The following is a 13,047-nucleotide window of genomic DNA, read 5'->3' on the forward strand; positions in this document are numbered from 1 at the left end:
TATAGTACTCACATTTCCTAGAGCAGAAACTTGCTCTAGTATAATCAGCTTGGGTGGTACAATCCCCACCAAGGATATGGTACCCAGGACGTAAAATATAAAAAGGATATATATAGCTTTAAAATATAATTTTAATAACACATATATAAAATAAAATGGCTATACTCTTACTTTATATATAGCCATTTTATTTTATATATGTGTTATTAAAATTATATTTTAAAGCTATATATATCCTTTTTATATTTTACTTCCTGGTTACCATATCCTTGGTGGGGATTGTACCATCCAAGCTGATTATACTAGAGCAAGTTTTTGCTCTAGGAAATGTGAGTACTATACCCTCCATTTATATTTCTACACATTTTATCAGTATATACTATACCATTGGAGCTCTTTTTTTATTTCTTTTATAAACACCACCACTATTGACAGTTTGGAAGTATCCGCTGTGACACAGATCCTTAGACGGGGATAATTCCGTCCAAGCCATATTAAGGTAGAGCTCTTGGAAAGCTCTACTAAATGTGAGTGCAAACTACTTCAACCTGTCTTTTCTTTGTTTTTATGTTTAAGGAAAAAACAAGAATTGTTCATAATTTCTATGTACGTATATTTTATATATTAATCACTATTTGGGGCGCGGTTCCTTTCCTTCTTTTTTTAAATCCAAGGTATGCCTTCATAATATTTTAGTTTCATTTATTATTTTAGACGTAAAGAACAGCATTGTTTAGTGCATATGTGTTTTTGAGATTGAGATTCAATCAGTTTGAAATAAAGATCCTCTTAGGGAAGTCACTTAAGTGCTGTCGGAGACTTTTTAGAAAGGTTTGACTTCTAAACTGGGGTCCTGCAGGCACTGCTCGCCCTTTCCACTACAGCTCAGTGGAAGTCAAAAGTTTTCTTCACTGAGTTAAGCCCATACATATAAATACATAGGAAGATAGATATGATGTGTTTGTTCACACAAGGATATGGATAACAACAATGGATGTTCAGAAATGTTAATGGCAATATTAAATACAAAGTTATAAAAGACAAAATCAAGTCTTGGATTTCAAAGCATATGATTACACAATCCGATCCAAAATTAGAATCTAGACTGTTTATGGAAGATCAATACTTTACAAATATAGCATTTATATCCTTACTAATCCCAAGACACATATGTTGTTAGACAGATGATCAGCTAATTGAGTTAGAGTCACAATATTTCACTAACTGACTGAGTGCATGCAGTCTCTTGCACAGCAGTGGAGATTGTTCCACTAATATGTCATTGATGCTTAAGAAAAATGTCAAGAGACTTCTTAAAGGGTTACTCCAACCAAAAACAGTGTTGTATTAAAACTCTATTTTTGAATGAAGTAGGCTTTGCTGGCATACCCCCCTCACTCCCACCCAAAAAAAAAAAAGAAAGAAAGTAAAGATTCCTGCAGCATGATCCTTCTCCAGGGATGTTTTCACCCCTCACTGGAGTGCCGCAGTTTGCTGTATCTTTGTATGTGAAGCACATCAAACTACCATGTTGTACATACAGACTGCAAGCAAGATGGCCACTTCAATAACTGTAGTGATTTTGGTGTTTTTAACCTATGTGTGATTTAATCAGAATGATCTATGACTTGATGGAGTGTTAGATGCTATAGAACCTCAAAACCATCAGCATTCGGTGACATATTAGATACATACACCAAAAGTATCAATATGCAAAGGTGCTTGTCAGAATATATTTTTCTTACATTCACTTGCAAATTACTTAAAATGTACAATTATAGACCAAACATATTTACCGGTAATTTATAAAAGTTTGACATGAAAATAAGAAAAAATTTTGCTTTTACTAGTTGCTGTTATAGTGATGCTAAAATGTTTTCAGATTAAAAATAGCACAGTGCCATTATATCGCTGGTTATACTGCGGAGTGTCTTTGGGAACTACTATACCCGATGTCATTCGGTGGGCTGCAGCAGTAGGTTTAGCAGGATGTGGGATCAGGGGCCTAGTGTTAAGTGGGAGTTAGGTTTAGATGGTACCTGCCGTCAAGGTGCTGTAGACTATAAAACCTATCACTATCAATTCCTTGTATATTGTATTGTTCTCCTGATAAAGACCAATATTAATTTATGTCTATGTTCACACTACCAATGACTATTATGGGGAAGGTAATACATATATTACACATGGAACGTAATAATCTATCTCAATTATCATAAACATGTTTTATTATCTGCAGGCGGAAGAGAAATGCAGGCAAACGAAAGAATTTAGAGAGCTTTGCGCAAGAAGAGCTCCCATGTTCTGGATACCTCTGAGGGCGCATTGTGTATGGGAGAGGATGTCCGTCACCCTTGCGTGCACTGTACTGGGTAACCCCAAACCATCAATACAGTGGTGAGATTGCAATAAGAATGTATTGGGTTGCTATAGAAATAGATACCATACTAACTCAACACATGCTTGTACACATCAGTTATGTTCATATACTGTAGAGTGATTCTCTTACATAAGGAATTATAATATATGAAAAAGCAAAGATTCTGATATAAGATTTGCTGATAAATGACACAAATTCTAGTTATACTATTAATATCATAATTATTTGTATATTTCCTGCACTGCCTTATCCAGGGAGAGAGCACCATGGCATATAGCCTTACCACCACCACCACCACCATAGGACATTTGAGAAGCATATGTTGTCAGCAGCTATTACAGCCCAAACTGCTGTTCATACCCTCCCACAACAGCTTCCAACCCAAAGCCCACCTGCGGAAAGTGGAAAAATGACTGTGAGGGTTATGCCAGCTCACTACTTTCCGTGGGTCTAAACTGACCAGCATTTTGACAGGTTCTGAGTAGGAACCTCAGCCAATAGGACGTTTGCATGGTAGTTTGGAGTGTGAGGGCAGAGCTGCTTTGGCTGCTATGGTGAGTGATATTAGGAAGCCAATTGTCCACTCCAATATCTGATTAGTATTACCTTTCTTCACCAGTCCTTTCTACTGAATCAACACCCAGCAGTAGCTAGGACTGGAGGCAGGATCCTAGCATGGCATGCAAAGCAAGGCTTAAATAGACAGCACACACACCAAGCTGTATCTGCTTGTATTGTGACTGCAGTGATAGAGTCCTCCTGCTCACCCTGTGCAGTAAAAAGAAGGGTCTTAAACACCAAATAATCAGTTTCTATTTCAATGTGTGCTAGTGTATGCGAGTCTCTTTAGTGTGTGTGTGTCATACCAGTGTGTGAGTGTGAGTTTTTGATTGTGTATCTGTATGTATATTTATAAATTATTATTATTTTATTATTATGTATATAGCGCCAGCAAATTCTGTAGCGCTGTATGAATGTGTACACCCGTATATATGTGTTCAGATGTTACACGTGGTAAATGGCTCCGCAAAGTTTAATTATTATTTTTGTTTTTGACATTCATAGTGTTAACATATTCCACAGCATTTTATTTTATCATAAAGGGGGAAAATTAACAATAAATAAGACAATTGACAAAATGTTACAGGAACAATAGGTTGATGGGGACCCTACTTGAAAGAGCTTACAATCTAGTAGAGGTGTGGTACAATAGGAAGGGCAGCATGGGGGAAAACAACCAAATGACAAGGCGGGAAAGCAGCAGAAGGTAAGAGTAGAGTGTGGTCCTTTAAGAGAGAACAAGAGAAGTTACTCTGAGAGGCATAAGCTTTTCTAAAAGGATGGGTTTTGAGGGACTTCTTAAAGGGACACTATAGTCACCAAATCAACTTTAGTCTCACTGCTAAATTCTCTGCCATTTATGAGTTAAATCACTTTTTTTTTATGCAGCCCTAGGCACACCTCTCTGCATGTGACTTAAACAGCCTTCCTTAACACTTCCTGTAAAGAGTCATCTAATGTTTACACTTCCTTTATTGAAAATTGTATTCAATTTCGAATTGTTTATCTCCTACTCTGTCAATAGCTTGCGAGACCCTGCAGGAGCCTCTTGTATGTAATTAAAGTTCAACTTACAGCAGGAGATAAAACACTTTTAAAGTAAGTTACATCTGATTGAAAATAAAACCAATTTGTTTTCATGCAGGCTGTGCCAGTCACAGCCAGGGGAGGTGTGTCATGTGGAGAAAGGTGTGAAACGCTCTTTTTCAGGGTAGTCTTCTGATGTGATATTCCGGTGCTCGGCATCACTACAGACGGCGCACCCGAGGGAGCAGTGAGGAGCAGGAAGGTTGAGCTCCCTCGCTGCCGCCAGGAAGCTCTCCTCCCCGGTCGGGTAACTTTTAGCAGAGTAGGTACCTGCAATGTGGAGAAAGCAGGTGCCTACTCTGCTTTAACACTAAGTACCCACTCGCGGCTCGCCGGGCCGCAAAGATGTACATTGTGGGCCACATGCGGTCGTTGGCCGCGAGTTTGACATGCTTGCTCTAACCTATGTTTGGGGAAATTTCCCTGAACATAGAAGAACGCACCAGAGCAGGGAATCCATCTAATCTATGTTTGGGGAACGTTCCCCGAACATAGATTTTAAGGATTTTAAGGATTCCGTGCTCTGCTGCGCTTGTCTATGTTCAGGGAAATTTCCCAGAGCATAGATCTTCACCGGTGCACATGCGCCTCACTTACCAACCAATTTGTTTTACGACCGGGTCGTAAGAACGGAACCCAGTCGGTAAGTGAGGAGCATCTGTACTACCGTTAGCATCTATGAGAGCTGCAGTGACAGCATGACTTTTTGATATGCATACTTTATCAATAAATGTGCACTCTTTTCATATACATCGTTTTTCTGTGGATTAATTGGGATTATCTATGTGTTCGGACCTACATGCACCCGAGATGTGGCAAGGACAGCATAAACAGAAAAAAAAGTGACAACTCCTAAATGGCAGAGCAATGAGACTTCAGAGGCATGATCTACCGTATTTCACCGCATAATACCCGCACCCTGGTTTTTCAGTCCAAAAATTGGTTCAAAATCAATTCATCATATAATAGTCGCATAATTGACCATTGCTGTTTTTGTTGTAAGACATTCTTATTATTGAAAACTGATGGCAACCATCCTACTGATCTTCTACTGAAGAGAAGGTTTATTACCTATTAGTTTATTGTATTTTAGTGCATTTTATCTATGTAATGCATTAAGAAATGACAAGACGACTGGGATCAGGATCAGAGTTTACGTAATGCATTACAAAATATGCTATGTTATGCCTCATTATAAACTTTGGATCTCTTATTTACTTCAAATATTGCGTCTTCTGAAGCAATATCTTTCAATCCACTAAGTGAGCAGGGTTTACATGTGTACAGGTAAACACCCAAGCCAAGAACTGCATTATTATATATTTATTTGTGAGTGCTCTCCTGTGATTGCACAATTATCCACATGTTACCACAAGCTCTGAGATAATTTATTAGTCTGTTTATACAAATTATCCATAGTTTGCAACAAGGTAACTGGTGTAATTATTATAGTAAAGAATTTATGGTAATCCACATAAATGATAGGATGCCATGCCTGGCACTCACAAGCCTCATCCCACAGTCATCGCTGGTGAAATTACAAAACTGACAGCAGAGGCTACGCATAGAAGACTATATTTTTTGTTTTTATATTCTTTATTTTTGTTGTGAACGGTGTAACAAATAGGCAGGTAGAGGCATTTAATCAGAAATAAAATCAGTAGAGTTACATTCAAGCAATACAGTAAATGGCAGAGATACTGCACTTTTATAAGTAGTACAAGAAAGAGAGTGTGAGTTAGTGTGAAGCTGCATTTACAATTAGATTTTTGTTTTGCTAAACAAAACTACATATTGGAGAAGTACACTCCCGCTCTATCAAGATAATAAATTGAAAGCAGGCTTGACGGAGCACCGATGCTCACATACCATACTACGTACCATGTGTCAGGGTATGTATCTGTGTATCATGGCGTGTGTCAAGGTATGTATCCTTTATGTGTGTCAGTGTTTGTATCTATGTGTGTATGTATCTGTATGTGTATATGTGGGTCAGGGTATGAAACAGTTTGTCTGTATCTGCATGTGTTTCAGTCTCTACATCTGTGTCAGTGTCTATATCTGCATGTGTGTCACTTTATCTGTGTGTCAGTGTCTGTATCTGTATGTCAGTGTGGGTATCTTTGTCTGTATGTGTGTCAGTGTCTGTATCTGTGTATCTGCATGTGTGTAAGTGTATGTATCTGTGTTTCACTGTATCTGCATATGTTTCAGGATAGGTATCTGTGTTTCAGGGTATGTATATGTGTGTCAGTGTGTGTGTTTGTGTGTCTGTGTATATGCATGTGTGTCAGTGTTTTTTCCATCTGTATCTGTATGTGTGTTAGTGTTTGTATTTGTATGTTTGTGTATCATTGTATCTATGTGTCTGGGCATCTGTATGTATGTCAGTGTGCGTATCTTTAGATGTCGGTGTGTCTGCATGTGTGACAGTGTGTCTGTGTGATTGTGTGTCGGGGGCGGAGGAGTAGCAGGGAGAGCCTGGGGTGGAGGAGAAGCAGGGAGAATCAGCAGGGAAGAGAGGCACTGAGGGTTTGGGGTGGAGGAGAAGCAGGGAGAGCATGGGGCGAAGGAGAAGCAAGGAGAGCATGGGGCAGAGGAGAAGCAGGGGAAACCTAGGGCAGAGAAAAAGGGGAGATTGAACAGAGAAAAATGTATAAATTTGAAATAAATGCAACTATATTAATTACAACATTTTGCTAATGTGAGGGGTACAATTTATGGAAATGGGCTGCCAAAGGGTACTCGAGTGGAAAAAGGTTGGGAACCACTGATTTAAAGAATCATTCATGCCCATCTTAGCTCATAACAAACGTTTTTATTGTCACTATGTTTCCATGGGGCAATTGCTTCTTATTAAACGTAAACAGCTAGAACAAATTGTTATTAAAGAAAAAATTTTGCTTATCAGTACTACTATAGTACTGCTAATATATTGCTTACAGTGCATGAATAGATTTGCTGCTACCCCACATGCTACCCAAAATAAAGGGTTATACTCCAAAATCTCCCATGGGAAAGCACTCACAGTTTAACATAGGATGGTGGTCCAGCAGTGTGTTAATGACTTGAGGGGCAAAGGTTTAAAAATAATATCAGGAAGTATTACTTTACTGAGAGGGTAGTGGATGCATGGAATAGCCTTCCAGCCTAACTGGTAAAGGTTAACACAGTGAGGAAGTTTAAGCATGCGTGGGATAGGCATAAAACTATCCTAGATATAAGAGACTAAAAGAAAATTGGGCAGACTAGATGGGCCGAATGGCTCTCATCTTCCATCACAGTCTATGTTTCTATGTCCCTTAGATCTTGGAAATAAAGCAAGGTTGTACAAATGAAACAATTCACTCAAACTGAAACCAGGATCCAATTGGTCTCTTTATTATAAAACTTATTTGGCTTTTTGTATATTATTAACTGTAAACTTCATGACAAGAAAAAAGAAAGTTCTTTTCAAGGTAAAAGTCTTATTTCATACTGGCAAGTTAAAGGAAAACTATAGGGTCAGGAACATAAACATGTATTCCTGACCCTATAGTGTTAAAACCACCAGCTATCCACCCCCTGGCCTCCCTAAATATAGTAAAATCTTACTTGTGTTCAAGTCTGCACCTGCTGACCCTGCCGCTGTCTGCCTCTGACCTGCCTCTTGTCTGCTGACATCATCAGAACCAATCTGAACCAATCACAATTCTTCCCCATAGGATTGGCTGAGACTGTCAAGGAGGCAGATCAGGGGCACAGCCAGCAAAAGTCAAACAGCCCTGGCCAATCAGCATCTCCTCATAGAGATGAATTGAATCAATGAATCTCTATGAGGAAAGTTCAGCGTCTGCATGCAGAGGGTGGAGACACTGAATGGCAGTACTGCTTACTTTGCGACACTGCCCAAGGAAGCACCTCTAGCAGCCATCTGAGGAGTGGCCAGTGAAGTTATCACTGGGCTGTAATGCAAACACTTTCTTTTCTCTGAAAATAAAGTGTTTACAGCAAAAAGCCTGAAGGGAATGATTCTACTCACCAGAACAAATGCAATAAGCTGTAGTTGTCCTTGTGACTACAGTGTATCTTTAAGTGGGGTAGGGCACAAAGAAAATACCTATCTGGATGCATTTCACATTTACTTCAATGGTTTCTAAAAAATCTGTTTCTTTTCAAAATACATTACTCCAAACCAACTTATCGGTGGAACTTAGTTGTGAAAATCTTGAGGTAACATAAAATAACCAAGCACATCAAATACTTTTTACTTGCTTGTTATGTTTTCTTACCTACCTGGGTGTACATGCTCATAATAAGAAATGTGGTTATTATACATGTAATTATTTCATGTTGAAAGGTGTGTTTGATTTCTCATACGTGCTATAACATGCAGCTGGGAAATCAAAATACTAAATCATATTGTAGAGTAATTACCGGGAAAGTACTGGCACTTTCTGTAATCATGATTACATATTTTATTTGGGTGATACAAAAATAAGTGACTGCGAAGAATTTATGAATTAACTTTTATTCATCTAAAAGAAGGCAACAAAGTTTGGCACAGTTCCAAACAGTTTGCTTTAATGTGGTAACTAGAGATGTCGCGAACATAAAATTTTCCGTTCGCAATTGGCGAACGCAAACTTCCGCAAATGTTCGCGAACGGGCGAACCGGGCGAACCGGGCGAACCGGGCGAACCGCCATAGACTTCAATAGGCAGGCGAACTTTAAAACCCACAGGGTCTCTTTCTGGCCACAATAGTGATGGAAAAGTTGTTTCAAGGGGACTAACACCTGGACTGTGGCCTGCCAGAGGGGGATCCATGGAAAAACTCCCATGGAAAATTACATAGTTGATGCAGAGTCAGGTGATTTATGCCCTTTATGGATTAAAACCAAACATTCCTAAATTGTTTGGAATAACGTGCTTTAAAACATCAGGTATGATGTTGTATCGATCAGGTAGTGTAAGGGTTACGCCCGCTTCACAGTGACAGACCAAACTCCCCGTTTAACCCCTTAAGGACCAAACTTCTGGAATAAAAGGGAATCATGACATGTCACACATGTCATGTGTCCTTAAGGGGTTAACGCACCGCAAACAGTCCATTTGCACAACCGCAAACTCCATTTGCACAAGGTTCCTTGTCCTCACTGATGTCATTGAAGGTCTCTTCCTCCACCCAGCCACGTACAACACCAAGGGTCCCCAAAAGGTGACAACAATCCCCCTGTATTTTTTTTTTAAATGTACACTACTGTTACACCAGATATGAGTTGCACTGGTGTGACACTGTGCCCTAGCAGGCCCTGAAACGCACACGTGTGAAGGAAACTGACTGCTATTATTTCACAGTCAAAAAAGTTTTTTGTTTTTTTTTAAATGCAAGCTATTGTGACACCAGATATGAGTGGTGGCACTGGGCAAGTGGGCACAGTATACGCTGTGAGCCTGACATACACGCTGGCAGGCAGGCAACTGCAATTAGATTACACAGGAATTTTTTTTTTTAAAAGCAGACTGATGTTCTAGCCCTAAAAAGGGCTTTTTGGGGTGCTGTCCATACAGCAGAGATCAGATGAGTCCTTCAGGACTGTAGTGGACACTGAATACACTAGCCTAGCTATCGATTTCCCTATTAAATCAGCAGCAGCTACACTGTCCCTCCTCTCACTAAGAATGCAGCTTCCAGGGGGCGGGGCCTAGCTGTCATGGAGGAAAGACGCACTTCGTGTGAGCTCCCTCAATATCTAACTTTAAGCAGTTATCAACAAGCGAATTTCACCCCAGAAGGGGATGACCCAGCAATGTTGCTCCTACCTGACCGACCCGACATGCTTAATAGCGGTCAGCAACTCGACAGAGTCTTACTTACCTCCGCGTGGCAAGTGTGGCCTGGTGCTCACCGGGCGGGAGAGGCGGCCGATCTCCCGATCCTGGAATGCCCAGGAGCAGCTACTTCCCAGCAGGAGCTCCGTTACTCCCCCCCCCCCCCTCGGACCGTGGGGGTTATCCCTGGCCACCCCTGAGAGGCTGTCTGGAGCTAATGGACGCACAGAGCACAGCCGCCCAGGCTGACATACTCATCTGCGACTCTCCCAATATGGCGGCAGCCGCGTGTCCTCCTGGTACCAGCAAAGCATGGCAGGATATTGAGTCTAAGCTGGACAGACTCTTTAATCAATTTTTGAAGCAAATAACAAGCAGGAAGCCCCAACAAGCTCCACCACAGCCCCAACAAGCTCCACCACAGCTAAGCGAAGCAGTCCCCATTAAAATCCACCAACGCAAAAGGCGTCGAAGATGGGACCGGAGGCACAAACAGAAATGCAGAGCCTGCCCCACGTCAAGCACTCGCCTCCACCTTAAGCCACCACAATCCCGCACCGGACGTGAAGCACCACCGGGACAGATCCGACCACCTGACAAAACAAGCTTCCACCACCTCAAGCCGTGAACCCGCCACTCAGCCAGAGACTTGCCTTTGTTGTTCCAGGTATCAGGGACTCCCAGGGTCTGCACCTGGCGCCCAGAAGGGATCGGATGAGCACAAGCAGTAAACAGCAGCCTGCCAAGCATGTCCCACTATAGCCGATCCTCCACACCATGCCTTTGATCACATGAAAAAAAAAAAAAAAGAATGCAGCTTCAGAATTAATCTAAATTGTATGCTGTCTAGGAGGTGGGAGGGTCTGCTGCTGATTGGCTGGAATGTGTCTGCTGACTGTGAGGTACAGGGTCAAAGTTTACTCAATGATGACGAATAGGGGGCAGACCGAACATTGCATATGTTCGCCGTCCGTGGTTAACGCGAACAAGCTATGTTCGCCAGGAACTATTCGCCAGCGAACCGTTCGGGACATCTCTACTGGTAACAAATAAAATAACTAGGGTAAGTTATATATATTAAACTGAAAGTGAAGCGCTTAGAATAAAGACTTACCCTATATACAGACTTAGGGTTATATTAGTTTATATGTACATGTAATACAAAAAAAATAAGAAAATCCAATAGTGCTACACTGTAAGCATTAATAAGTAATTAATAATAAGTAGATAGATGTATGCTCACAATGTATTGAGCCTTTTATGGCATACACACAGTTGTGCCCTTCTGGTGGCAACTACACCTCTTCTTGTAGTTAAAATTCTCCGCAGTGGCACATAGAAAACCTAAAGGGAGCATACAATACTGAAAGTACCTCTATAGAAGTGCTTATAGGTTATATTCAATATTAGTCTTGTTCACCTTTTTTGGGAGCCCATATAAATACTGGCTCCACGTTTGCAATCACACTGTCAAATATAGAGTGACAGTTTCCCCTTTTTCCTCAGACCCAAAAATGAAATGAACTAACGCGTATTCATTAAGAGATATGTAGAAAGAGGCTTGTATGTTGGATTATATTTGTGTTGAGCATTATTACCCTGCATACACATTAAGGCCAGCAAGGTATTGTCATGCATGAAAAAGGGCATTCATTCTCGGGATGAGAATATAATTTTGCCTCTTTATAAATCACTGGTAAGACCACATATTGAATATGCTGTGCAATTTTGGGCACCTGTTCTAAAGAAGGATATTATTGCACTAGAAAAAGTGCAGAGGCGGGCTACAAAATTAATAAAAGGAATGGAACATATCAGCTATGAAGAAAGGTTAACAAATTTAAACCTATTTTGTTTATAAAAACGTCGCCTGAGAGGGGATATGATAACATTATACAAATATATTCGGGGCCAATACAAACCATTGTGTGGAAATCTATTCACAAACCAGACTTTACATAGGACACGAGGTCATGCGTTTAGACTGGAAGAATGAAGATTTCGTCTAATGCAAAGGAAAGTTTTTTTTTTTACTGGAAGAACAATCAGGATGTGGAATTCTCTGCCTGAAGAAGTGGTTTTATCAGAGTCCATACAGATGTTCAAACAGCTACTACATGCATACTTGCAAAAACAGAATATTCAAGGATATAATCTTTCAATGTAGGGTAATAACTGCTTGATCCAAGGATAAATCTGACTGCCATTCTGGAGTCAAGAAGGAATTTTTTTCCTAGCTTGTTGCAAAATTGTGCTCCAAACTGGGGTTTTTTGCCTTCTTTGGATCAACAGCAAAAAACAAATGTGAGGAAGGCTGAATTTGATGGACGCAAGTCTCTTTTCAACTATGTAACTACCGTATATACTCGAGTATAAGCCGAGTTTTTTAGCACATTTTCTGTGCTAAAAAACCCCAACTCGGCTTATACTCGAGTCAGTCTGTATTATGGCAATTTGCATTGCCATAATACAGACTGGGGGAGGAAGGGGCTGTCAGAGCTGTAACTTACCTCTCCTGCAGCTCCTGTCAGCTCCCTCCTCCTCCGCGCCATCCGTTCAGCACCTCGGTCAGCTCCCAGTGTAAATCTCGCGAGAGCCGCGGCTCTCGCGAGACTTACAGTGTGAGCTGACAGAGGGAGCTGAACAGACGGCGCGGAGGAGGAGGGAGCTGACAGGAGCTGCAGGAGAGGTAAGTAACAGCTCTGACAGCCCCTTCCTCCCCCCCACTGAACTACCAATGCTGGACCAGCAGGGAAGGAGAGCCCCCCTCCCTGCCATGTATCAAGCAGGGAGGGGGGACGGAAAAAAAAAGATAATAATAATAAAAAAAAGAATTAAATAATAAAAAAATAATAATAATAATTAAATTAAATAAATAAAAAAATAAATAAAATAATAATAAAAAAAAATTAAAATAATAATAAAAAAAAAAAATTGCCCACCCCCCACCAAGGCTCTGCAACACACACACACACACACTGCATTCATACACACACTGCATTCATACACACACTACATTCATACACACACTGCACTCATACACACACACTACATTCATACACTCACGCTGCATTCATACACACACGCTGCACTCATACACACATGCTGCACTCATACACACATGCTGCACTCATACACACATGCTGCACTCATACACACACGCTGCACTCATACACACACGCTGCACTCATACACACATGCTGCACT

The 13,047-nt window shown here is 40.7% G+C and overlaps 1 protein-coding gene across 1 annotated transcript in view; it reads left to right on the top strand.

Moving 5' to 3' along the window:
• The window catches only part of MYOM3 (myomesin 3), a 152,250-nt gene that overhangs the window by 17,560 nt on the left and 121,643 nt on the right, over window positions 1-13,047 (top strand). Inside the window, exon 5 of the mRNA XM_063456551.1 lies at window positions 2,240-2,397. Within this exon, the coding sequence (XP_063312621.1) occupies window positions 2,240-2,397 (158 nt within the window). The remainder of the gene's footprint in view (window positions 1-2,239; window positions 2,398-13,047) is intronic.

The sequence above is a fragment of the Pelobates fuscus genome, chromosome 1, assembly GCF_036172605.1.
Source record: "Pelobates fuscus isolate aPelFus1 chromosome 1, aPelFus1.pri, whole genome shotgun sequence".
NCBI classification, from domain to species: Eukaryota; Metazoa; Chordata; class Amphibia; order Anura; family Pelobatidae; genus Pelobates; species Pelobates fuscus.